Source organism: Candida theae, assembly GCF_024610275.1.
Source record: "Candida theae strain CBS 12239 chromosome Unknown scaffold11, whole genome shotgun sequence".
Classification (NCBI taxonomy): domain Eukaryota; kingdom Fungi; phylum Ascomycota; class Pichiomycetes; order Serinales; family Debaryomycetaceae; genus Lodderomyces; species Lodderomyces theae.
Window position 1 is genome coordinate 136,169 of NW_026261481.1, and position 24,294 is coordinate 160,462.

General features: G+C 40.3%; 15 protein-coding genes across 15 annotated transcripts; 8 read left to right on the top strand and 7 right to left on the bottom strand. All coding sequences in view use genetic code 12, as the record gives it.

Annotated features, from left to right (window-relative positions):
* Positions 1-136: 136 nt before the first annotated feature.
* KGF57_004799 (MAL1) lies at positions 137-1,903 on the bottom strand (the record flags this gene model as incomplete). The annotated part of the gene is made up of 1 exon (XM_051754348.1): positions 137-1,903. One exon carries the CDS (start codon positions 1,901-1,903, stop codon positions 137-139), a length of 1,767 nt encoding a protein of 588 aa, XP_051606711.1.
* A 1,539-nt stretch (positions 1,904-3,442) lies between these two features.
* KGF57_004800 (alpha-glucosidase) lies at positions 3,443-5,197 on the top strand (the record flags this gene model as incomplete). The annotated part of the gene is made up of 1 exon (XM_051754349.1): positions 3,443-5,197. The coding sequence occupies one exon, from the start codon at positions 3,443-3,445 to the stop codon at positions 5,195-5,197; it is 1,755 nt and encodes a 584-aa protein (XP_051606712.1).
* A 259-nt stretch (positions 5,198-5,456) lies between these two features.
* Positions 5,457-6,209, top strand: KGF57_004801 (guanine nucleotide exchange factor; the record flags this gene model as incomplete). The annotated part of the gene is made up of 1 exon (XM_051754350.1): positions 5,457-6,209. One exon carries the CDS (start codon positions 5,457-5,459, stop codon positions 6,207-6,209), a length of 753 nt encoding a protein of 250 aa, XP_051606713.1.
* Positions 6,210-6,461: 252 nt separating this feature from the next.
* On the top strand, positions 6,462-7,748 carry ZUO1 (zuotin; the record flags this gene model as incomplete). The annotated part of the gene is made up of 1 exon (XM_051754351.1): positions 6,462-7,748. The coding sequence occupies one exon, from the start codon at positions 6,462-6,464 to the stop codon at positions 7,746-7,748; it is 1,287 nt and encodes a 428-aa protein (XP_051606714.1).
* Positions 7,749-7,846: 98 nt separating this feature from the next.
* Positions 7,847-8,527, bottom strand: KGF57_004803 (uncharacterized protein; the record flags this gene model as incomplete). The annotated part of the gene is made up of 1 exon (XM_051754352.1): positions 7,847-8,527. One exon carries the CDS (start codon positions 8,525-8,527, stop codon positions 7,847-7,849), a length of 681 nt encoding a protein of 226 aa, XP_051606715.1.
* A 444-nt stretch (positions 8,528-8,971) lies between these two features.
* On the top strand, positions 8,972-9,529 carry ARL1 (Arf family GTPase; the record flags this gene model as incomplete). The annotated part of the gene is made up of 1 exon (XM_051754353.1): positions 8,972-9,529. The coding sequence occupies one exon, from the start codon at positions 8,972-8,974 to the stop codon at positions 9,527-9,529; it is 558 nt and encodes a 185-aa protein (XP_051606716.1).
* Positions 9,530-9,614: 85 nt separating this feature from the next.
* On the bottom strand, positions 9,615-10,934 carry TYR1 (prephenate dehydrogenase (NADP(+)); the record flags this gene model as incomplete). The annotated part of the gene is made up of 1 exon (XM_051754354.1): positions 9,615-10,934. One exon carries the CDS (start codon positions 10,932-10,934, stop codon positions 9,615-9,617), a length of 1,320 nt encoding a protein of 439 aa, XP_051606717.1.
* Positions 10,935-11,046: 112 nt separating this feature from the next.
* ERG8 (phosphomevalonate kinase) lies at positions 11,047-12,312 on the top strand (the record flags this gene model as incomplete). Its single annotated transcript, XM_051754355.1, has 1 exon — positions 11,047-12,312. The coding sequence occupies one exon, from the start codon at positions 11,047-11,049 to the stop codon at positions 12,310-12,312; it is 1,266 nt and encodes a 421-aa protein (XP_051606718.1).
* Positions 12,313-12,656: 344 nt separating this feature from the next.
* Positions 12,657-13,745, top strand: HGH1 (Hgh1p; the record flags this gene model as incomplete). Its single annotated transcript, XM_051754356.1, has 1 exon — positions 12,657-13,745. One exon carries the CDS (start codon positions 12,657-12,659, stop codon positions 13,743-13,745), a length of 1,089 nt encoding a protein of 362 aa, XP_051606719.1.
* A 37-nt stretch (positions 13,746-13,782) lies between these two features.
* TFG1 (transcription factor IIF subunit) lies at positions 13,783-15,606 on the bottom strand (the record flags this gene model as incomplete). The annotated part of the gene is made up of 1 exon (XM_051754358.1): positions 13,783-15,606. One exon carries the CDS (start codon positions 15,604-15,606, stop codon positions 13,783-13,785), a length of 1,824 nt encoding a protein of 607 aa, XP_051606720.1.
* Positions 15,607-16,197: 591 nt separating this feature from the next.
* On the top strand, positions 16,198-17,502 carry PHO114 (Pho114p; the record flags this gene model as incomplete). The annotated part of the gene is made up of 1 exon (XM_051754359.1): positions 16,198-17,502. One exon carries the CDS (start codon positions 16,198-16,200, stop codon positions 17,500-17,502), a length of 1,305 nt encoding a protein of 434 aa, XP_051606721.1.
* Positions 17,503-17,676: 174 nt separating this feature from the next.
* On the bottom strand, positions 17,677-18,216 carry KGF57_004810 (uncharacterized protein; the record flags this gene model as incomplete). Its single annotated transcript, XM_051754360.1, has 1 exon — positions 17,677-18,216. One exon carries the CDS (start codon positions 18,214-18,216, stop codon positions 17,677-17,679), a length of 540 nt encoding a protein of 179 aa, XP_051606722.1.
* A 93-nt stretch (positions 18,217-18,309) lies between these two features.
* KGF57_004811 (exosome non-catalytic core subunit) lies at positions 18,310-20,425 on the top strand (the record flags this gene model as incomplete). Its single annotated transcript, XM_051754361.1, has 2 exons — positions 18,310-19,208; positions 19,729-20,425. The coding sequence occupies 2 exons, from the start codon at positions 18,310-18,312 to the stop codon at positions 20,423-20,425; spliced, it is 1,596 nt and encodes a 531-aa protein (XP_051606723.1).
* Positions 20,426-20,458: 33 nt separating this feature from the next.
* On the bottom strand, positions 20,459-22,228 carry KGF57_004812 (uncharacterized protein; the record flags this gene model as incomplete). The annotated part of the gene is made up of 1 exon (XM_051754362.1): positions 20,459-22,228. The coding sequence occupies one exon, from the start codon at positions 22,226-22,228 to the stop codon at positions 20,459-20,461; it is 1,770 nt and encodes a 589-aa protein (XP_051606724.1).
* Positions 22,229-22,497: 269 nt separating this feature from the next.
* KGF57_004813 (uncharacterized protein) lies at positions 22,498-23,232 on the bottom strand (the record flags this gene model as incomplete). The annotated part of the gene is made up of 1 exon (XM_051754363.1): positions 22,498-23,232. The coding sequence occupies one exon, from the start codon at positions 23,230-23,232 to the stop codon at positions 22,498-22,500; it is 735 nt and encodes a 244-aa protein (XP_051606725.1).
* Between the last annotated feature and the right edge of the window lie 1,062 nt (positions 23,233-24,294).

Consider the following 24,294-nt stretch of genomic DNA (forward strand, 5'->3'; position numbering starts at 1 on the left):
GATTGAGACTCACGCAGTCACGCTTTCTATTAAAGCTTGCGTTAGTTGAAAATCCAGTTTTAGAACTGCTTATTCAATTAAGCAATGATAGAAGAATTAAAATCCTAAATGAACGTGTCGTTTACTATTATTTAAATCACATTGATTCATCATCAGCATACTCACGATGTTCCCTTTCGTTGACGATGTTTTTGATTCCATGATCACCCAATTTCTCCATCATTTCACCCGCATCAAAGGTTCTGGGGATTGTATGCTTGAACTGTCTTGCAGGTACAACTTGCTCAAATAACTTGTCCAATTCAGCAAATGTTCTACCCTTGGTTTCCGGTAGCTCAAACCAGGCCCATGTAGCGGCACAAATGGCAAAACCACCCCAGAGGAATCCACTTTTAGCACCCCAGCCCCAAGACGATGGGTTCAACATGTAGTTGGTGATAACATTGACAACAATTCCAGAAATGTTGTACACCATCCTTGACAACATCACTGTCTTTTGTCTCAACTTGGCCGAGGGTATTTCCGGGACAATGCAAAAGCACATGGGCCCTACAGTAGAATCATAGACCAAGGTGTAGACTAGCAACATGGATCCTGCTCCCCAACTTGCACCCGATGACGAAGAGCATCCCAAGCCACCAGTGATCAAAAGAAGCACAGCCATAATGCACAAACCACCAAAGTATATTGAAAACCTTCCAAGCTTTTGTGAAAGTGTCCAAGAAGCAACTGTACCAATAACACCCAAACAATACTGGATGATTGAAAATGTGAATGCGTTTGAAGAGTCCAAGCCAGCTTGTTCATAAAAGTAAGTCGAGTAACCCATCAATGTTGACCCTGTGATATTCTGAAATAACCAAGTAAGTGCTGCGATTCTTGTTCTTCGAAAATTAGGTCCCTTGAAGCAATCCTTAAATGTTGATCCTTCACCAACAGCGTCTTCTTCTTTGACAATCAACTGTATCTTGCTAACCATGCTTTCCACAACCACGCTTTTGTCTGGCAAGTAGGAGTTTGTCGTCAAAAGCCTCGACAACGAATGCTTGGCCTCTTGTATTTTGCCCTTTCTCACAAGGAAGTATGGCGACTCTGGTGCTAGGTAAACACCAATCAAGATGGGAATCGGCCAGACCCATTGGATACCGTAGGCAATACGGTATGAGTACTTGTCAGTCATTGTTGAGATGCCTTTAATAACCCCAGCAGAAATCAATTGACCAATCACCCAACATAAATTCACATAAGTTGTCAAGTACACTCGCAAACTAGCTGGGGCAATCTCTGAAGCGTATGTGACGGTGATTGTTTGATAAGAGCCCCAATTTATACCCAACAAGACATATGACACAAGCAAAACTTCACGGGTGGGAGCAAAGAACTGAATAAAGATCAATCCAACACACATGGCCAATGCCGGCATCAATGTCTTTCTGTATCCAATTCTATCGGCAAATATACTAGCCAACCATAAACCAATCAACTGACCACAATAGTAACTATTTGACAAACCAGTTTGCCACTTTGCTGGAATCTGATACTCACCAAGCTCAGGGTAATAGTCACCAAATTGCTTTTTGAACCCGTCAAAAGCATAGAAGCTAGCCAATAGACACGTGTCGTACCCTTCCATAATCAAAGCAGTGGATAAAATGAGCGACCATGCAATAGCCTTGGGGAACGTCTTGAGACCCTCTTTCAATGTCATTTGTTTTTCCTTTTGATCGTCAGCCCGAGCATCCTCAGACATCTCCAAGAATTTGGAGATATAGTCGTCAACATTTGGATTTGTCTTTTCATCTACCATACTGTCAATCTTGTCCAGAATGCTTGCGACCAGTTCGTCTTCAATGTGTTTCTCTTCAGCTTTCATGTCATGTGTATCAAACAATGACTCGTTCATTTCTTAGGTTTTTCAGATTTCTTTGCTTGGAAAGGGGGGTTTCTGGTCTGAACAGGTGATTATCGTTGTCTATTTATATTCCAGAAAACCGCAAAAACACCCTTTGCTGCAAAATCAAACACTTTGCTAAATATGCTATTGGTTAAAAAGATCTGCTTTCCACTTCTAATATAGTGGTGCCAAAGTAAATGATCCGAAAGAGTCTTAAAGCAACACAAAGTCTAAGTTGAGGCGGGGAATATTCTCCGACAAGTTTCAAGCTTTCTACAAGGTACTAGCAAGGAATATAGTTCAGTACATAGATGAATTGAATACAGTCATAGAAATTTTTGTTGGCACGCATCCTCTGCAAAGTCTTGCCTCTCCCCCACCCACTAACACTAAAATAAAAATTACATTAGCGTACGTTTGCCTTATATAGTGTAGAAATTTATGCGAGCCGGCTTAAATTTGGAAACCAGAACGTGTCCAATAAAATGTATCGCATGATGCTGGGACCATGCGAGCCAACGTTTTAGTGGCTACATTGAGAATGCTATCAAAAGCTCGGGAGATTCGCAACTGTAATTTGTGCGAGAAATTTTTCCTACTGTATATTCAAACTGGTGCAAACTATAGACAAAGATGAATGAATGCCCATCAAGACAATAAGATGTACCCCACATGGAACATTTTGCAAACACTCGCATATTTCTATTGTTTGTAACAATAGCTGACTATGGGGGTATGTATAGTATACTGTGCATTCCAAGTCATGAGTGGTGGGTCGGTCAAAGGGTGTTATGTCACAGTACTGAGTGTAGATCCCAAATTGTGTGTTTCTTTGTGGATCTTTTCAAAAACGGAGATCCGTGTGGTACTCCAATTGACTAATCAGGCGTGTCTATTTGAAGAGGGAAATTTGTTGACCGTCAGCGTATGTATCACCATTTTCTGATATTAACCGACTGTTGGATTACCAGCTCTCCCAAAAGCTTCAAGAGAAATCCTTTTCCAGCACTAATGGGTCTCTCTCCACGAGGGTGTAGGGTCCTTTCTCGGAATAATCAGTCTTGTTATGACGTGGATAAGGCGGGGAAAGCAAACGTACAAGTAAAAACTACAAACATCTGATAATTGAATGAGGAAACTTCCATTTCTTCAATGTATTTTCCCTCCCCCTCACCGTCACCTTAACCCACTTTTTAGATAGCACAATAAACTCACACACAAAACTGAATTTTTAAATTAATCCGAGCATTAAAGCAAAAATTCTCCGAAAAATATTACGAGGTAACAACATAGAGAGGAGCAATGATCGCGAAATTTCTCGGCCAATATTCACCCCGCAAAAAAAGTTACATTTTGGAAGTAACCCACCCCTCAACAATGCTGAAACCATATTCAAATTTTCCTAGGTGCAACATCGTTTGAGTACCTTTGTCAAGAGTATATAAGAAAAACTGAACTTTCGACAGGTTCAACTTCATTTGAGCAAAACTTTTCTTTTCCTTTCTGCACACACAAATCACATTAATTCACACATTATCTGATCAAACTATGACTATTGACTACACCTGGTGGAAAGACGCTACAATTTACCAAGTTTACCCAGCAACTTTTGCCAACGGGATAAAAGAAAAATATACTGGGGACGACAAAACATTCGATGGCGCTTGCGGTGACATTCCTGGAATCATTTCCAAGTTGGACTACTTGAAGGATTTTGTTGACATCATTTGGCTCAGTCCCCAGTACGATTCTCCTCAAGATGATATGGGCTATGATATTAGTGACTATCAAAACATCTACCACAGGTATGGTTCAATGGAAGACATGCAACAGTTGATTGACGGTTGTCACAAGCGTGGTATCAAGATCATTGCTGATTTGGTTATTAATCACACTTCATCGGAACATCAATGGTTCAAGGAGTCTAGATCATCTTTAGATAATCCAAAGAGGGACTGGTATATTTGGAAGAAGCCAAGATACGACGAAAAGGGAAACAGATTGCCACCAAACAACTGGTTGTCGTACTTTTCTGGGTCTGCTTGGGAATGGGATGAGACTACTGGTGAGTACTACTTGAGGCTATTCGCCAGCACTCAACCGGACTTGAACTGGGAAAACGAAGAGACTAGAAATGCCATTTATGATACGGCTTTGAAATTCTGGTTTGACCGTGGAATTGATGGGTTCAGGATTGATACAGCTGGTATGTATTCGAAAGATCAAAAATTCCTTGATGCACCGGTTGTGTACAAAGACCAGTACTACCAGCCTCATGCACTTTACACAAACAATGGACCAAGAATTCACGAGTTCCACAAGGAGATGTTCAAAAAGGTTACTTCCAAGTACGATGCTATGACAGTAGGTGAGGTGGGACATTGCTCCAGAGAGGAAGCCTTGAAGTATGTTAGCGCTTCCGAAAAGGAAATGAATATGATGTTTTTGTTTGATGTCGTTGATGTTGGATCAGATAAAGGCGATCGGTTTAGATATAAAGGCTTTGACTTGAAAGATTTCAAGCAAGCTGTTCAAAATCAGTGTGATTTCACAATTGGCACTGATGCTTGGTCAACAGTGTTTATTGAAAATCACGACCAGCCAAGATCCATTACCAGATTTGGTGACAAGAAATACGAAACAAAGAGTGGTAAGTTGTTGGCTCTTTTGCAAACTACGTTGACGGGAACCTTGTTTATTTACCAAGGACAAGAAATTGGGATGACCAACTTGCCAAGAGAATGGCCAATTGAGGACTACAAGGACATAAACACAATCAACTACTACAACGACTTTAAGGAGAAATACGGGTCTGACCCTGACTTTGCAGACAAGGAGAGGAAGCTCATGGATGTGATCAACTTATTAGCTAGAGATAATGCTAGATCGCCAATGCAATGGGATGATTCTGAATATGCAGGGTTTTCGGAATATGAACCTTGGACTAGAGTTAATACAAATTACAAGGATATAAACGTCGCCAAGCAACTCAATGACCCAGACTCGTTATTGAACTTTTGGAAAAAGTCATTAAAGTTGAGAAAAGAGTACAAGGATCTCTTGATTTATGGATCATTCAAGATCTTGGACTTTGATAACGAACAAGTGTTCACCTATGTCAAAAGCTTACCTAATTCCGACTACCCAAAGGCATACGTTGTTCTTAACTTTTCTAAAGATTCTGCCAAATTCAGAAAAGAGATTGACGGGGAGTACAAGTTGATTAATGCTAATGTTGATGCAGCAGATTTGGTTGAAGATTCGTTGAGTCCGTACGAGGGACGCGTTTATATCGTTGACTAGGGTGACCTTTAGAAGGCGTAGGCTGTATAGAATAAAATATTTTATTCCTACTCATTGCATGTAAGTCAGCCTTCGTTTAATGGAAGAGAGGAGAAGAGAAGAGAAGAGAAGAGGAATAGAAGGGCCAAGTTTGCAATCTTTTCGGAGAGGCGGTAGCGCAATAATTATCTCTCTGCGATGAGAAATTTCCAAAGCTGTTGCTGCCCTTACTTAAATTCTCTTTTGCCTTTGGCAAATCTCAACTACACAACACCACGCCATGGCTGTCATTAATCAACCAAATAGTCAAATAAAGCTAACCAATGTTTCTCTTGTGAGAATGAAAAAGGGGAAAAAGAGGTTTGAAATAGCTTGTTATCAAAACAAAGTTCAAGACTGGAGACTGAAAGTCGAAAAAGATCTCGACGAAGTTTTACAAATTCCCCAAGTGTTTATCAATGTATCCAAGGGACAAGTTGCAAATAATGACGATTTACAACAAGCGTTCAATACCACAAACCAGGATGTCATTATACAAGAAATTCTAAATAAGGGCGAGATTCAATTAAATGAAAAGGAGAGAAATGCCAATTTGCAACAGAAACAGAATGAGTTTTTGACCATCATATCTACTAAGTGTATAAATCCAAGGTCGAAAAAGAGATACCCGCCATCAATGATCGACAAGGCATTAAATGAGTTGAAGTTCCATTTGAATCCAACAAAGACAACCAAGACTCAAGCTTTGGATGCAATTAAGCTCTTGGTTGAAAAACAAATCATACCCATTGCCAGAGCTCAAATGAAAGTGAGAATACTCTTAACCAAGAAAGGATATCAAAAAGCATATGAGGAGGAAATAAAGCCCAAGATCGATCACTTGGACGAACTTGAAAACAATGGGAAGCAGTACGAAGTCGTGGGTATTATCGATCCCATCAATTACAAAGCTCTTGTGGAGGTGTTGGAAGGTAAAGATTTGAAAAATGAAGGATCTATAGAGGTCTTAGATATGTCAGCGACAAAAGAGTAAATAACCACTAAGGTATAGCTTACAAAAAGACTAATTTAGACACTTCAATACTCTCTGCTACCGTAGTACCACCTGCTCTTAAGACGTCATCATACTTTCATCAAGGTAGCGTCACTTTCTTTGATCTATAGCAAAATGCATCCAGAGATGAATTTTGAAGAAGAAGAAGAAGAAAAAAAATTTTGGAAAAAAAAAAAAATTCCGGAAAAGAAAAGACTGAACCACAACTAATAACACCACGAATTACCAAAAATGTCTATCGTATTACCAGCAGGAAGTGTAGATGGGTTTAAAGCCGTTGGAAAGTACTCGGCACCAAACCGTCGTCCAATTGAGCCCGTTGGTCGTTACTTTTTAGCACACGCATCGAGGACCCTTAGGGGCCACACTTGGTCTGAATTTGAAAAATTGGAAGCTGAGCGTAATGTCAAGGAAATTGAAACCAACGAGGACGAGGATTTGGGGGATGAAGAACAAAGCGAAGAGTTATTAGAGCACGATCCAAGAGAATGGAAAACCGCTGATTTGTATGCCGTTTTGGGATTGTCACATTTGAGATACAAGGCTACTGAAGATCAAATTAGAAGAGCACACAGAAAGCAAGTATTGAAACATCACCCAGATAAGAAGTCTGCTAGTGGGGGATTGGAACACGATTCATTTTTCAAAATTATTCAGAAGGCGTTCGAGGTTATGTTGGACCCAACAAAGAGAAAGCAGTATGATTCTATTGATACTGAAAAAGACCCAAAACCTCCATCCTCAAAGGGCAAGTATGACTTTTTTGAAGTTTGGGGTCCAATTTTCGAAAGCGAAGGTAGATTCTCCACAAAACAACCAGTACCTTTGTTGGGTGGATTAGATGCCTCCAAGGAAGAAGTTGATACTTTCTACAACTTCTGGGGTAAATTTGACTCATGGAAGACTTTTGAATTCAAAGATGAGGATGTTCCAGATGACACAGCTAACCGTGATCACAAGCGTTATATTGAACGTAAGAACATAGCATCAAGAAAGAAGTTCAAGCAAGAGGACAACAAGAGAGTGATTGAGTTGGTTGAAAGAGCTCACAGTGAGGATCCAAGAATCAAGTTGTTCAAAGAACAAGCCAAGAAGGAAAAAGCAGCAAAGAAATGGGACAAGGAAGCTGGTTCACGTAAGGCTGCTGAGGAAGCTGCTGCTAAAAAGGCTGCTGAGGAAGCTGCTGCCAAGAAGGCAGCCGAGGAAGAAGCTGCAGCAAAAGCAGACTCCAAAAAGGCCAAGGAAGCTGCCAAAGCTGCTAAGAAGAAGAATAAGAGAAACATTAGAGCTGCAGCCAAGGATGCTGACTACTTTGGCGATGCTGGGAAATCAGCTGACATTGATGCCGATGTTGATTTACTTATCGAACGTTTTACTGATGTTCAATTGGGCGAAGTTGCTTCAAAGTTGAAAGGTGCTGACGCTTCAAGTGTAAAGGCTACTTTTGTCGACACGGTTAAGGAATTGACCGATGCTGGTTCCTTGAATGCCAGTCACTTGAAGTACTTTACCATTTGAGCGAAACAATGATTGAAGGAAAATTAGACAATCGAATTTCTAAAAGAGACGGCAGCAACTTAACTATTTATAGAACAGGAACTTATAAGTCCTGTATATCAATCCTCATCTGGTATATCTATATTGTGTTTTAAAGGAAGTGCTTTCATATGATAGTGCTGTTTTCTCTTCTCTTCGAATCTCTTGTGTCTTTCTTCTGCAGTCAATGGTTTGTCTTCCTTCCATTGGTCCTCTTCCTCACCTTCTTCGTCTGGCTGAGATTCATCCTTGTACACCTCACCACCGTGAAGTGATGAACTTACGTCATGGGGCAACTTGTCGTATTCACCTTCTCCTAATTCAAAAGCTGGTATTTCATCGTCAATTGCTTTTGACTTGCCACTACCATTGTCACCACCTTCTCCATCATCATTATCATCATCATCGTCGTCTCTATAGTATTCCCCTTCAGGATTGAAGCCGCCCTCGTAAGGAGTTTTCGGTTCGTCTATCTTCATAGTTGCGCTCTTTTCCTGTTCATTCTTGTAGATATTCACCTCATCCCATTTCAAGTGGTCTGGCAAATTGTCGTGTTCACCCAACCCATGCTCCTTCTTCTTCTGGGCGATTTTGGCCCTTATTTCTTCACCTTTTGACGAGTCGTCATGCAATTGCGCATTCAACTTTGTATTCTTTATGACTTCTTGTCTGTCCAATTTATCTGGTAATGGAGGAGACTGGGAGTTGTCCTCACTCACTGATTTATTCCTCAATATTCCTCTTGGATGTTGGTCTGGCATTGCAGGATACGATGTCTTTATCGAATGGGCTGTTGTTGTCTGATCGAGTAGTCGGCCAAAGTGAACTGTGAAGTAAACTGTAAAGTGTCAATGAATGACTATGTAGAAATCTGTGAGACGTCACAAAAGAAAAATACATCACGTGAAGTGCACGTGTACAAATTTGCCTTTGTCACACACACACGCATTCTCTCTCTCTCTCTCTCTCTCTCTTGTGAAAGTGTCAATCAACCAACAGAGAAAAATCTCACAGGTGTGTGTACCCACAGAAGGTGTAGCTCTTTGATCCGGAAACCAACCACAGCGACCAACACCTATCAGAGCCTCTTTCTTCATTGGCATCCCATATTAGAGGACTGGATCACCTTCGAAACGTCATTATTCTACTTGGTGGGTCAGTATACACACGCCTACATACATATATATTACAAATTTAATAATACAATGGGACAGGCTTTCAGTTTTGCAAACATATTCGGTAAATTATGGGGTATGAACAAAGAAGTGAGAATCCTTATATTGGGTTTAGATGGTGCTGGTAAGACCACAATATTGTATCGTTTACAAATGGGGGAAGTGGTTACTACAAAGCCAACAATTGGATTCAATGTGGAAACATTAAAGTACAAAAATATCACTTTAAACATCTGGGACCTTGGAGGACAAACGTCGATTAGACCATATTGGCGGTGCTACTATAGTAACACTTCAGCCATTATTTTTGTTGTGGACTCTACTGATAAAGATCGTATCGACACTGCTTGCAAGGAATTACACACAATGTTGAAGGAAGAAGAATTACAAGATAGTGCGTTATTGGTGTTTGCAAACAAGCAGGACCAGCCTGGAGCCATGACAGCTGCTGAGGTCTCACAAGCATTGAGTCTAACTGATTTGAAGGATAGGAGTTGGAGCATTGTTGCATCAAGTGCTATAAAAGGAGAAGGGTTGAATGAGGGATTAGATTGGTTGATGGATGTGATCAAGGATGAACAATTGTAAGGAAGTAGATGGGAGGGGGTGGGGAGAGTATGTATCTAATGTAAATATAGAAAAGAAAAAATGAAGAGAAGAATCTAATGTTTAGCTAACTCCGCTCTTCTCTTTCTTTAACTCTTTCCAAAATTGTCTTAATCATCTCGTTACCAATTGCATTAGCTTCTTGAAACATAGGACGGAAGAAGGCTTGAGTCTTTTCGAACTCATCTTTGTAGAGGGCAAAGTTTCCAAACTGGATGATTCTTGCCCACGTCTCAGCGGCAAGGGTGAAATGCAAGTCATCTTGTCTAAATGATGTGTCAGTGGCAGCAACCTCTATACTTTCCTCCAAGAGTCCCGGTGTACAAAATACGTATTCAGTAACACCGAGGAATATTCTAAACAATGGGGTTGAGCAAATGATGTGATCATACGGAACAATTCCCAAGTTGTACCAACTATCTGCAATTGCCAACAACGAAAGATGAGAGTTGGGTTGTTTCCCCTCAGGAGGCGTCTTGTTCAAAGAGAATTTTTCCAAAATGTTGTCATCTAACAAAAGATCATGGTCTTTGATGTGCTTGAAAATGAATTGCTTAACCTTTTGTAATCGCTCATTCAATTCCTCCTTTTTACCCTGTATCATCAACGTAAATAGTTCAGTTGTAGATTTTGAATATTGCAAAACCTGATCATGTGCTGATGGGTTTGTGATGGCCAACCCGGCATAAACATGCCATTTGTTGGAAAAGATTCGAAGTGAAATGTTGATTTTGGCATTTTCCAAACCACCGATCCACTTGGGTGTTTCCCATGGGTACTGATTGCATGATTTCCAGGCAACACCCATTGACAAAAACGCGGCATGCGTCACCGCTTGAGTGTCCGCCGTGATCCTATCGTGCTCTTGTGCCGTTAAAGAAACCACTTTGGAATGAAGACAGGAAACAAGACTCTTCACCAACTGCAAGCTTGCTTCATTGGTTCTGTGAGGGACTATTACCAAGGGTTGGCCAGTGGTGTTCACTTTTGGACCATGTAACGAATGCAAAGAGATGATATGTGTATCCGATGGCAAGTGTTTTTCAAATGCTGCGATTTCAGGCGATTTACATGATGTTTGTCCCCCTACAATCGCACCATATTTGGTAGATGGTCCATAAAGGGAAACAATTTTGTCAATGTTTTCAGCCTCCACACTGTATATTATATAGTCTGCTTCCCTTGAAACTAAATGCCCATTCTTTTTGACAGAGAACTTTTCATGTTTGTATCTTTGACTCAATTCGTCAAACAATTCTTCACGATCACATCCAATAACAGTCCACTGTGCTTCACTAAATCTTCTGGCATAGAGAAGACCCATATCCCCAAGGCCAATTACCCCTATTACCTTGGACTTTTTCAAAACGGTATCATCTTCAGTCATTGTGTGTTGAAAGTACAGAGTCAACTTCCTTCTTTTTTTTTTTTTTTTTTGGGACGCGGAAAATTTCCACACTTAAAAATAGCATTGGAGATCCACTTTCTCTGAACATCAAATGGCAAAAGCATTTAGTGCTCCAGGAAAAGCTCTTTTGGCTGGTGGATATTTAGTACTCGACTCCGCTTATGACGCATACGTGACAGCTTTGTCTTCGCGAATGCATGCTGTCATTGAGCCAGATAAAGATACCTCCCATGATTATTCAACTTTGCGAGTGCTCTCACCTCAATTCAAAGATGGAGAATGGCAGTACGAATTCCAAAATGATCAAGTTAAAGAGATCAATGCAAAGGTGAACCCATTCTTAGAGGCAACAATAAAGACTGTGTTGTCCTATGCTCATCCTCAGGCCCAATTCAATTTGAAAGTGACAATCTTTTCAGATCCAGGATATCATTCGCAGAGCAGTGCGGCAAAAAGAGCATCGTCAAATGGCCGAAAAACATTCTTGTATCACGAGTTGCCTATCAACGATGTCCCCAAGACCGGGTTGGGATCCTCCGCAGGATTAGTTTCCGTGGTGACAGCCGCATTGATGTCGTATTTTGAACCCGGTAGTGAGACGTCCGTGGACCGTTTACACAACTTGGCCCAAATTGGACACTGCTTGGCTCAGAAAAAGATTGGATCTGGGTTTGACGTGGCAGCTGCGATTTATGGATCGATAAAATACCGTCGGTTTCAACCTAGTGTAGTAAATGACGTGCTCGCGGTATTGGAAAATGATCCCAGTCGTTTTCCACAAGCAGTGGGGGCTGTCGTGGATGCAGATTGGGATTTCAAACATGAAAAATGTTCATTGCCGTCAGAGTTGCAATTGCTCATGGGAGACATCGAAGGTGGATCTGAAACACCAAAGATGGTTTCGAAAGTATTGCAGTGGAGGAAGGAAAACCCCGACGAGAGTGGCCAAGTTTACAGGCAATTAAATGACGCTAACAACAAATTTATGGATGCTTTGGAAAAATTGAATCAGACTCATAGTGAAGATGCAATGCTCAACTTATCTGAATCCCTTCAAGAGATAAGACGCGGTCTAAAACTTATGACAGATAAGGCGCAGGTGCCAATTGAGCCACCAATACAAACAGAATTATTAGATAACGTCGGCAAATTAGACGGTTGTTTAGGTGGCCTTGTTCCTGGTGCTGGTGGATTTGATGCTATAGCTGTCCTTGCAATTTCCTCGAAAGTTGATGATGTCAAGCAAGCTACTGCGCGGGAACAGGAAAAGTACAATAACGTTCATTGGGTCGATTTGCATGAGGAAGCTGATGGGTTGAAAGTTGAAAATATAAAGGATTACGCAGGGCTTGTATAAAGGGTTAGGGATTGAGTATCCTGAAAATGGAATAATTTGCACCCATAATCTTGCAAAATTTGTAAATACAAAAAAGTGTAGCATGATTTCACAGTTCAATAAATAGAATACTTAGAAGAATCTCAGTGATGACTCCATTGTCTCCTACCCTATCAAACACACCATTCGCGAGATACACGCTAAGTCACCTTCTTTTTTACAAACTGCAAGCACTGGAACGGTGATGCCATCGCAAAAATCTGCACACAAAAAAAAAAAAAAAAATAAAATAAAATGAAAAATTGAAAAAAAAACAAAAAAAACTGAAGCACTTTTTATTCTACTAAATCTACATTAGCATCATTATGCCTACAGAACTTGAAGAATTGGTTGGGTTTCTACACTCACCACAACCAGCGGTTGTGCAAATTGCTTTAGATAACCTTGTGGGATTTTCCACTGGTGCTCATCAACAAGTATTCGCTTATGACAATTATGAGGCAATAAAGGATCTCAAGAAATTGAGTCAAACCAATAGCAAGACTTTAGTTAGACAATCCGTCACCATTCTTGCTAACTTGTGTGACGATATAACAATGAGAAACTTGATTGTTGAAGATACGAAATATTTGCAATTTTTGGTACTCAAGATTGTCAACCTTGAGAACTCCAATGCTGATATCATGTGTATCCTCTTGAACAACTTGGCCAAAAACGATGCCGTTAACAAGATCTTTGAGATTGAAGTTGAACTCAACGATTCTCAAAAGAAAGTGTTTAATTCAACCAAGGCCATTGATTGTTTAATGGACTGTTTTGTCAAGGGGAACGATTACAAATTAAACACACAGGCCAATTTCGATTATCTTGCGTACTTTTTTGCCGACTTGTCGAGGTTTCAACAAGGACGTTCGTACTTTATCACTGAGCAGACTTATGACAATGTTGTTCCTATATCAAAATTGCTTGTTTTTACAGAGAAATACGACGACAAGATCAGAAGAGAAGGAGTGGCATTCACAATAAAGAATTCTTTGTTTGACACCAATGCACACATGAAGTTGTTGACAGACTCCAAAATCAACATACTACCGTTCCTTCTTTTGCCATTGGCAGGCCCCGAGGAAATCGACGAAGAAGAGGTGTTTGATTTGCCTGACGAGTTGCAATTGTTGCCACCAGATAAAACAAGAGAGCCCTTGTCTGGTATTCAATGTACACATTTAGAATCCTTGCTTTTGTTATGTACAACTAAGCCGGCAAGAATGTATTTCAGAGAAAAGAGGGTTTACTCTATCATTAGAGAATTGGATAAAGCAAGTCAAGACGAAAACGTGAAGGATTTGTGTAACAGAATTGTTCAATTATTGCAAAGGGACGAGGCTCCTGACTCTACTGAGATTGAAGAGCTTGAAAGCGACGAAGATGATGATAAGATTGTTGAAATTGTATAACATGGTAACGATTTGAATACACACAAACAAATAGAAATCAGGTTTTGAGCACCAACTTTCCATCAACCAACTTCAAGTTCAGCTTGACAATAGCAATAATCCTCTGCTTATTATCCGGGTGTGCACTGATTCTGCTCTTTAAACCACCCAATAGCTCTCTCGTTGTTAATGGATGGTTTCTTACTATAGTCAATACATCATCAACTGTTACTAACAAGTTGTCTGACCCCGCATCATTCAAATCAGCCAACACATTTGCATCAACGGGAGAACCAGGAACAGATGTGGCTACTGGTGATGGTTCCTTCTTGACTGCAACTGCTGGCGAATTCTCTTCCAACCTGATTTTCTTTCTAGGGGACGAAGGTTCTGGCGAAGGGCTTGAGCGTTTAGGAACGTTTGGATTCCAATCACCCAGAGGTAAAGTCGAAAGAAACTCTTTTGGGGCTTTTACCACCACAAACCCATCAGCTATAGACGATACGATGAAGTTTCTGACTCCAGACTTTTGCGCAAGTTCTGTTGAATTATTCTCGGTTGGTTCATCCTTGACCTTGACTCCGGTCTCATCTTCACTTTCCTCCTCACTCTCCAAATCCGATTTGGATATGTACGGCATCAAACTTTGCTCTTCATCATCACTATCATAAATCCCTCCCTCTCTCTTGTTCAACACTTTCCTCAACTTCCTACCTTCTTTGTCAACTTTTCTTGATTTTTCAGACTCAAACAAGTCATCCAAATCATAATCCTCATCGTCTTCATTCTCTGCCTTGAACGCCGATGCCTTTAACATATCTTTCTTTATCTTTTTCTCAGACATTTTATTTTCCTCTTCATCCCCATCCATAATAGGAGCTTCTTCATCATCGGCAAATTCCTCCTCGAAATCTAAATCGTCATGATCAGAATCCCTCTCCTCAGTGGAACGAGCATCACCACCCAAAACCGTCCTCATGCGTCTATTCTGAGCAGCACCATTGCTTATAACTCTACCATTTGCGGAGGGGGAGTTGTTTCTGAACCTTTGGTCTGGAGTGCCTTCTGCTATTGAGTCATTTTCCATGTGTTTCATCAACCATCTGGGAACACTTGAATTCTTTTCCATTTTAGCTTCCGCTTCTTCTAGTGTCAATGTAGCATATCTGTTTCTAGGAGTAAACCTATACACCTTCTCAGCCGGTATCATTTTGAATCCGTCCTTGTCAAATACAAATAACACATGCTGCAGTTCTGTTGATCCGGCTTCGTAATTACCAACATACACATTCTTGCCAGTATAATCTTCAATCACCCATGGGTAGTGCTCTTCGTAACGCAACTTCCTCTTTGCTTCATCCATTAGATTGATTTGCTTCGTTTTCCGTTTGAATAATTTCTTCTTATTCTTACGGGCACCACCATCTGGGGCTACTTGTGACATATCAGCCAGACCTTTGTTATACTTGGAGGTATTTGTATCAGAGTTTGGGTTAGCTCCCTGAGCCGAGCTTGATCCTTCAACCACAGCACCTTCTTCCTCCTCGCGTTTCAGTCTTTCCTTTTCGGCTTCCTCCTTTTCCTTTCGCCTTTGATCCAACTCTTGCCGAGTCAAGTGAAACTGCATATTTCTTGGATCTTTTCTATGAAGTCTCACAGGTTTCTCAAAATCCTTTACAATGTCTACCTCCTGCTTTGTTGCAAATTTCATCAAGTGGACTCTAATATCTTCGACTTCTTCTGGACCGCAAGATTTCAAGGGAATTGTTTGCCATTCTTCTGATTTTGATGGCGATGGTGATCCATTCTTAGTTAGTGTATTATTTCCATTTTCATTTTTCACGGTAACCTCTTTCTTGACTTGATGTTCTGGTTGGCTCATTAACTAAGGTTGATGGAGAGGGGGGGGTTGGGATGATGACTAATGATTGTCCATAGAAGGAGTCGATTTTATTGACATTCAGCTTTTACTTTTCCTTTTTCTTTTTCTTTTTCTTGTATTCTTTTTCTTGTATTCTTTTCCATTTGCGCTATGTTTGATATTCTGAATCGCCAAAGACAAGCAATTGACTCTACACATCTCTCTCTCTGTCTTCTTCTTTTGAATTCCGTGAAAGATGTTGACCCGCGCCAGTATGTGACGCTTGTGTGTAGAATGTAGTTTTCAGTACTTGGTTGTGGTCCGGCCAGCTGGATGGACAGTCACCTCTAAAATTTGTATCCCAATTTTGCACAACAAGAAACGATATATAATGGTTACGAGCCAGCAGCGTATAATCCTGCCAGCAGTTCATAAATTTGAATTGTGTTGTCCTCTAAATTATTTCTCTCAACCCCACGTGTTGTTGGTTATGTTTGTAATTTTTCCAAAACTCCATTAGAAAGATTTATAAATGCAGTTCAAAGTTCCCCTTTATGAAAAGGATTTGCTACGGAGCTAGGGACATAGTGTATATCATCGACACTAGTAGCTATGGTTTCTTTTTCCAAAATCCTACACTCCAACTTATTACTTGTGAGCCAGTCCATATTTCAGGATGTCGCGACTCCACAACAAGCTGCTACCGATCAATACTCAGTCATAAACTTCCTCGGTGGCTCGGCTCCTTATAAGCAAGGATCAAGATATGGTATTAGTTCTGATATCCCAGACAAGTGTACAGTGGAACATGTTCAAATGATTTCACGACATGGAGAGAGATTCCCTTCGAAAGGTGACGGTGCTTACTTTAACACAGTGATGAACGCGTTCAAGAGTTACAATAAGGAGTTTAAAGGTGATTTGTCGTTCTTGAATGACTATGAGTATTTTGTTACAAACAAGGAGTATTATGAAAAGGAAACAAGTCCCATGAACTCTGAAGGAACGTTTGCCGGTACCACGACTGCTCTTCGTCACGGGGCCTACTTCAGGCAACGATACAACACATTATACAACAAAGGAGATAATTTCACTGTTTTCACAAGTAATTCAGGTAGGTGTTATCAAACCGCGAACTACTTTGCACGTGGGTTTTTAGGTGACGAGTATTCGGAAGAACATGTGGAGTATGTTGTTGTTGACGAAGATCCCAAGATGGGTGCCAACTCATTAACACCACGCTATGCTTGCAAAAACTTGGACAAAATCAATAATGATCATATTACCGATCAATTCGACAAGAGCTATTTGCAGGATATTTTGGACAGATGGCAGCAAGAGAATCCTGGTTTGAATTTGACAACAGCCCAAGTGTCGTCCTTATTTTTGTGGTGTGCTTTTGAAATCAACGTGAGAGGTTCATCGCCATTTTGCTCCTTATTCACCAATGAGGAGTTTATAAAGAGTGGGTATAGAAACGATTTGACCAATTACTACTCCATTGGTCAGGGAAACAACTTGAGCACAACAGTCGGATCACCCATGGTGGAAGCATCATTGCGATTACTCCTTGACAACAGCCCATCAAGTAAAATATGGGTTATGTTCACGCATGATACGGACATGGAGTACTATCTATCATCGATGGGACTTATCAACCCGGAGAAGGATTTACCTGTTGACCATGTTCCGTTCCCCAATCCCTACAATGCAGCACAAATGTTTCCGCAGGGAGGTAGAACTTATTTGGAGAAGTTAAAGTGCAAGGACAAAGAGTATGTTCGATTTATTATGAACGATGCTGTTGTGCCATTCCCCAAATGCAGTAACGGGCGTTGGATTTTCTTGCGAGTTGTACCAATTTGTTGGTATTGTGAGGTCAAGGATGGATGGCGTAGATTATTCACGTCAATGTGACAGCACAGGACCATCGAATTTGACTTTCTTTTGGGATTATCAAGATGGGCGTTACGATGCCCCACTAATTGACCAGTGATATTAGAGTAGTACAACTTACAAATACACCTAAATACCAAAATGACAGCTATGTCAAAGACAACACTTTATAGATATATAGGTTTATATAATATCTCATTGACCACTGGAGCTCTCTTGGTTCACCTCCCAAGGTTTCTTTCTTTGTGCGGCTGACGACTTAGACCCTTGATCAGTCAACACCACTGGTGGTATGTCCTTTATTCCCGGGACTGGTTTTCCGGACATTATCAACTCAGCTAAATTTTGATAATTGGACGAATAAGGAGGTTGCTCTTCACTTGATGCCAATCTTTCATCCTGCTTATCTTGTGTGTCTTCTTCTTCTTCTTCTTCACCCAATTCAACAATTTTGGCATTCTTGGCAAACTTGTCACCATTGTGTATCTTCCACTCTTCAAAGTCCTCGAGGTTTAGTATATGACCCGTCTTCTGGCAAAAGAAAAACAGCTTGGCTTGGTTCGTTAGTTGTGTCTTGTCAAGATTTGAGATTGACGTTTGCAGTGGATCTTGTTCTTTGATGTTGGAGAGGTAGGAGTCCAAAATTTCCTGCAAGCCATTCTGGAACTCTAAATCTGAGTTCCAGTCATAATTCAAGTACTGCTTGTATACTTCCTCCTGAGGGTTCAATGACATGTCTGAGCAAGTTATTGGCTTTCATTAAGAGCGCTCCACATAAAGAAATTTTTCGGTCTGAAATTGTATTTGCTGTAGCCAACAGCACTTTCAATGACTAGCTTATCTAGCATCATTTTACTAGCCATTGCACTTCGAATAGGGTTCTTCCTCTTTGGGTTGTACCAAGATGAACACATGCCTGTGAAATACACCGACATCGATTACTTGGTGTTTTCAGATGCCTCGCGTTATGTTTACCAAGGACAATCGCCATATCTTCGAGAGACTTATCGGTACACGCCCATACTTGCAATGATGCTCGTACCCAACAATTGGGGCTCTATATGGTACAACTTTGGGAAAGTTTTGTTCATGGTGGGTGATTTGGTGACTGGTGTGTTGATTGCAACATTATTGCGTAAACAGGACAATTTGTCAAAATCAAAAAGATTGATTTTGTCATTGTTGTGGCTTTTGAATCCTATGGTTATTACTATCAGCACGAGGGGGTCATCGGAGAGTATACTAACGGTATTGGTAATGTTGTCATTGTACTTTTTGATTGAAAGGAAATGTGTTTTTGCATCGGCATTTTGGCTTGGGTTGGCTATTCATTTCAAAATATATCCCATCATCTATATCCCGAGTATTTTGTTGTACTTGACAAACGACTCAAAGTCGATTCTCAATTATCCAGTAGTCAAATTGCTAAACACGCAGAATATCAAGTATGCATTTTATACAGTTGCAACATTGGTATTGTTCAATGGCTTGATGTACCACTTCTACGGACAAGAGTTTCTTGACAATTCATACTTGTACCACATTACAAGAATAGACCATAGACACAACTTTTCCGTCTATAATATGGTCCTTTACTACAAGTCAGCATTAACCAGTACGTCGTCATCCAAATTGGATATTGAGACATTGGCATTTGTCCCACAACTTTTGCTATCAGGAGTCATCATTCCACTAACATTTGCCAAACGGGATTTGCTATCATGTTTGTTCCTACAAACATTCACATTCGTCACATTCAACAAGGTCATTACGTCGCAGTACTTTATTTGGTTTCTTATATTCCTCCCGCATTTCTTGTCAAAATCTGACTTACTTGAATCAAGGCGGTTGAATGGGATTTTGGTGCTACTTTTATGGATTATTTCTCAAGGATGCTGGTTGTACAATGCTTATCGATTGGAGTTCTTAGGAGAAAACACATTTGACTATTCCTTATTCAATTCATCCTTGTTCTTCTTTTTGAGTAATTGTGTTTGCATTGGCGAGTTTATAAAAAGTTTATAGATGAGGTGGAAATAGACAATCGTCAAAAATATTGGTAGAACTTTGCAATCGGTATATACCAATGTAACGTTTTTTTTTTCTTTCTTTTTTTCTCTTTTTTTCTTTTTTTTTTTCTGTCATTATCATCTCAAGTAAGACCTATACATAATTGTTTAGATTACCCAGCTACTGGTCCCTCGCAATCATGTCTCGTATGGAACTATACTCCCCCGAAGGGCTTAGAATAGATGGAAGAAGGTGGAACGAACTCCGTCGCTTCGAATGTCGTATCAATACCCACCCAAACTCATCTGACGGGTCATCTTACGTGGAACAAGGAAACACGAAAGTAATATGCACAGTCCAGGGACCGAATGAACCCAGCAGTAGAGCTCAAATGAACCAAGACCGAGCCAACATAGAAGTCAATTTGACAATTGCCAACTTCTCGACATTTGAGAGAAAGAAGAGGTCGAAATCGGAGAAACGATTGGTTGAACTTCGAACCACACTCGAACGAACATTTGAACAGCTGATACTATTGCATTTGTATCCTAGAACTAACATAACGATAAATATACAAGTTTTGAGTCAGGATGGAGGTATGCTTGCTGCTATAACGAATTCGATAACTTTGGCAATAATAGATGCTGGTATTGCAATGTATGACTACGTGAGTAGTGTAAGTTGTGGATTATTTGATCAATCTGCATTACTAGATTTGAATAATTTGGAAGAAGGTGACGTGAGTTCGATAACTATTGGCGTGATTGGTAAGAGTGAAAAGTTGGCTTTGTTGTTGTTGGAAGATAAAATGCCGTTGGATTCGTTGGAGAAGGTGTTGAGTATTGGGATAGCTGGAAGTCATCGAATTAAAGATTTGATGGATATGGAGGTGAGGAAACACGGCAATGCCAGAGCATCTAAATCAAGCAGGTAGAAGTGAACTTAGATATGTATTGCTACAATCTATTTAAAATTTTGCATCATCAGCTTCATCGATGATTTGTAAGTAATAGTAGTAAAATGCTATAATATGGAAATGGCCATCGAAAAGTAATCTCTCATCGACTGAATGAACTCCGCTGTGTTTAAAAGGAAGTCCAGGTTGGTACCGATAAATATTTCTACTCAAATCCCAATACGATTTGGTATCCGTGTTTCCAGTTGACAAGAAAGGTGCAACTATGAATGTATCATTCAGTTTGGGGAACACCAAATCTTCATACAAGTATCGCAATGCACCACCAAACAAATTCCAACTTTCGCCATTTATAGGAGAGACGGGCGCCGGCTCTAATGGCTCGACCAAGGAGTAGTTGAAATATCCTTGTTTTCCAGGAGCAATCACTTCCTCCCCATTCAAGATGAAACCGAGATTGAATTTTTTGGCAATGGATTCAATATGGAAATGATACTTGTCAATTACATCTTGTACCGATTCTTCAACCGATATTCTCGAGTTGACCAAGATTGATACATGTTCGGGCAATGCATTTGATTTGACTCCTCCTTCAACAATATCAATAGCTTGAGAAGTGGTTATCAAATATTTTGTCTCGAGGTTTGCGTCCAAGTACTCAACAACTTGCTTATTGGCATTTGCATCGACTTGAGCTTTCAAAATGTTGCGCTTGACATCCTTGTCCAAAATGGGACTATGTTCAGCTAAGCAGAAAAGTTCACCCATGAGTGGATTAACTTGGGTGAGCAATGGCAGGAATGCATCATTTTCAATCTCGGTGATCAATTGCGCCATTATTCCAATGGATGTATGCTTTGGAGGCACACTCGAATGACCTCCAGGAGTGTACAATTCAATGACTGAGTCCAAGTACCCCTTTTCACCAGTTGCAGGGAGAATCAATTTCAATCCTTCAATCTCTTCATAAGCCTCATTACCTTCATCAATGATTTGTAATATAGAGTCGGCCCCATAACGAGATAAAAGATGCTTTGAAATTTCAGCAGCACCAGTACCTCTACTTTCTTCATCATAACCAAAAGCCAAGATTATTGTTCTCTCCGGTTTGAATTCCCCCCTTTCCAATAGTAGCTCGATGGTAGTGAGTAACCCAATGAGCAAGTTTTTGCAATCGGATACCCCTCTCCCAAAGAGATACTCTCCATCGAACCCACCTTTGAATGGAGGATAAGTCCACTGGTCCAAAGTTGCTTTTTGGACTGGCACGACATCCTGGTGAGCAGCTAAAATTATTGGCTTCTTGTCACTATCACCACCTTTCCAAGTATATACCAAACCCAAATGATTGATTTTCTCAACTTTCAAGTGTTTGTGAGCCAAGGGGTATGTTTTCTCCAAGTACTCGTGTAATTTATAGAATGGTTTCCATCTAGGTTCTAGCTTGAGCAAGGATTCCGAATCGTTAGCCAGTTTAGGGATCTCCATGTCATCGTAGACTTCAGTAGGGATCTGAATTGCTCCTAATAATCTGTCACGTTCTTCCCTGTGGAATTTGTCATCATTTAGAATATATTGGATAAGTTTCGGACTGTGAATACCATCGGGATGCGCTTTGGGAACAATTGGGCAAAGAGCATCAGGGTTATCTGGTTCTGCTCTAGGGAACCACGTGTTGATAAGGAATGTAGTTGCCGAGTAAGTTGCTAAAAAGATGAAAGTGCAGAATGTGGCAAGACATGATTTGATAAAGAAAGCTTTCCGTTTGGTTAGCCTTGTTTCCATTTGGTTGTGTACCGGCAATGGTGGCTTTTCAATCATGGCTGTCGTGAATGTTGGTGCCGTTTGGCTATATGTGACCTCAGTGATTTTTGTCTTTTTTTTTATTTTTTATTTTTTATTTTTTATTTTTTATTTTTTTTTCCTTCTTTTGTGCGATACTTTAAATCCGATGCAGATATTTGCGACATCTACAAACAGTGAATTGAAATGTTGTCTATAACTCTAAATTGTCTCTAATTGTCTCTAGTAGCAAACGTACATACAAAGTCACTTGTCCAAACTAACCCTGTCTTACAAGAAGCTTTTCCTTACTTTGAGCCAATTTTTCCAACACTCCAGAAAAAATACAATGCGTCATTCAACGCCTTTTCCTTGGCGTATTTGACAATTGGATCTGAGGTATCACCTCTAACAGCAAAACCATGGGTTGTACCGGAGAACAAAGTGATTTCGTATCTGACACCATCCAACTTAGACAATGCATCCACAGTTTCCCTTCTCAATTCTGGAGTGAAAATTTGATCGGTTTCAGCAGCGGAGATAATGAGTGGCTTCTTGATTGCCTTGACTTCTTCAATGGCAACAAACGAAGGATGGGCGACGGCACCAGCATCCAAAGGTCCTGATCCGGTCAAGTTTCTGACCACATATTTGGCACCAAAACAGTATCCAATGGAACCCAAAAATTTTGGCTTGAGTTCGGATTTGACCTTGCTCAAGAAGCCATCAACAATTGGCTCAGTGATTTCCAAGGTATGCTTCTTCAACCAAGCTTGGAGATCATCACCTTCTTTAACCGGATCTCCCTTCAAGATATCTGGAATCAAGACCTTGTAGCCACTTTTGGCAATAGTATCAGCAATAAGCAAAGTATTGTTGAAGTGGTTACCAAAAATATCAGTCACAATGACAATGATCTTGTCTGATGATTCCTCACCGACTGTGTAAGTGTCCAAACCGAAAATTTCTTTGAAAGCTCCAACTGGTTTACCTTCGTGGAAAGTACCTTCAGTACAGCATTGACCTGGTGGATTTGAAGCCATTTTGATTTAGTAGTCGTTAGTGAATGTTTATAGTAAATAGTTCAATTGAGCCAAATAGAATTAAGGGAAACGAAAACTGAGGCACCGAAGTTGGATGGGATGTTCTTTTGCCGTATTTATAATTTCTGATTACTAAGAAGGGACGAGGAGAAAGGATTTGTGCATGTGCAGAATGGTCTCGACACGACCTAAATGCACTTGTTGCTGTATTTGGTGTACACAAGTCCGAGATTCTTATTTGTTTGTTGTTTCGAAATGAAAATCCGAACTCGACGTTTCGGAACTATAGCCTGTAACGCGGAAGGCGGGAAAATGAAGTCGGTGTTATAAGCGGTGTTATGTACTTGATACATGTACTTCAACAACGATCAAAAGCCACAGCAACAATTGTGTTCACAATAATGAGAAAATGGATTTGCAATAACAGCAACGAGTATCCACTAAAAGTAGTGGCTGTTGCTTAGCACAGCTCTGATTTGTTATGACGTCATGATGATGATGATCATCATCAGGAGTGCCATTTGAATTAATGTCAAGACGTTTCTTCTCGAGACATTATGTCAACATGTGAATGGTAGCAGCTACATTAAATTAATCCGCAATTTCCTAATTAGGCAAAAAAAGCGGTTGACACATTTCACTTTAAACAGTACTAAACTAAAGTTCGCTCTCTCTCTCTCTCTCTCTTTATTGAGACTATGGATTGTAAAAGAGAGGCTTTTGAAAACAGGTGCATGTTGTGCAAACTGTAAGAGAGATGAGACCGTTGGATATTATAGCTGATTTCACTTACCCGGTAAATCATATCCAAAGCAGTTATTGGACGTGTGTATGCTCTACTGTAGTAGTTTTTCTTAACACATACAGTACTATACAATGTTTTATTATTGCGTGTCCTCTAAATTATTTTTTTTCTCCTTCAACTCTTGATTGGGAAATTTTTCAAAACCCACAAATTTGACAGAGACACACACACACACACACACACATACACACACCAGGTCAAACAGATCATTTGGGGCGCTTCATCCACATAGTTCAATATATCTTAAAGAGTAAGTC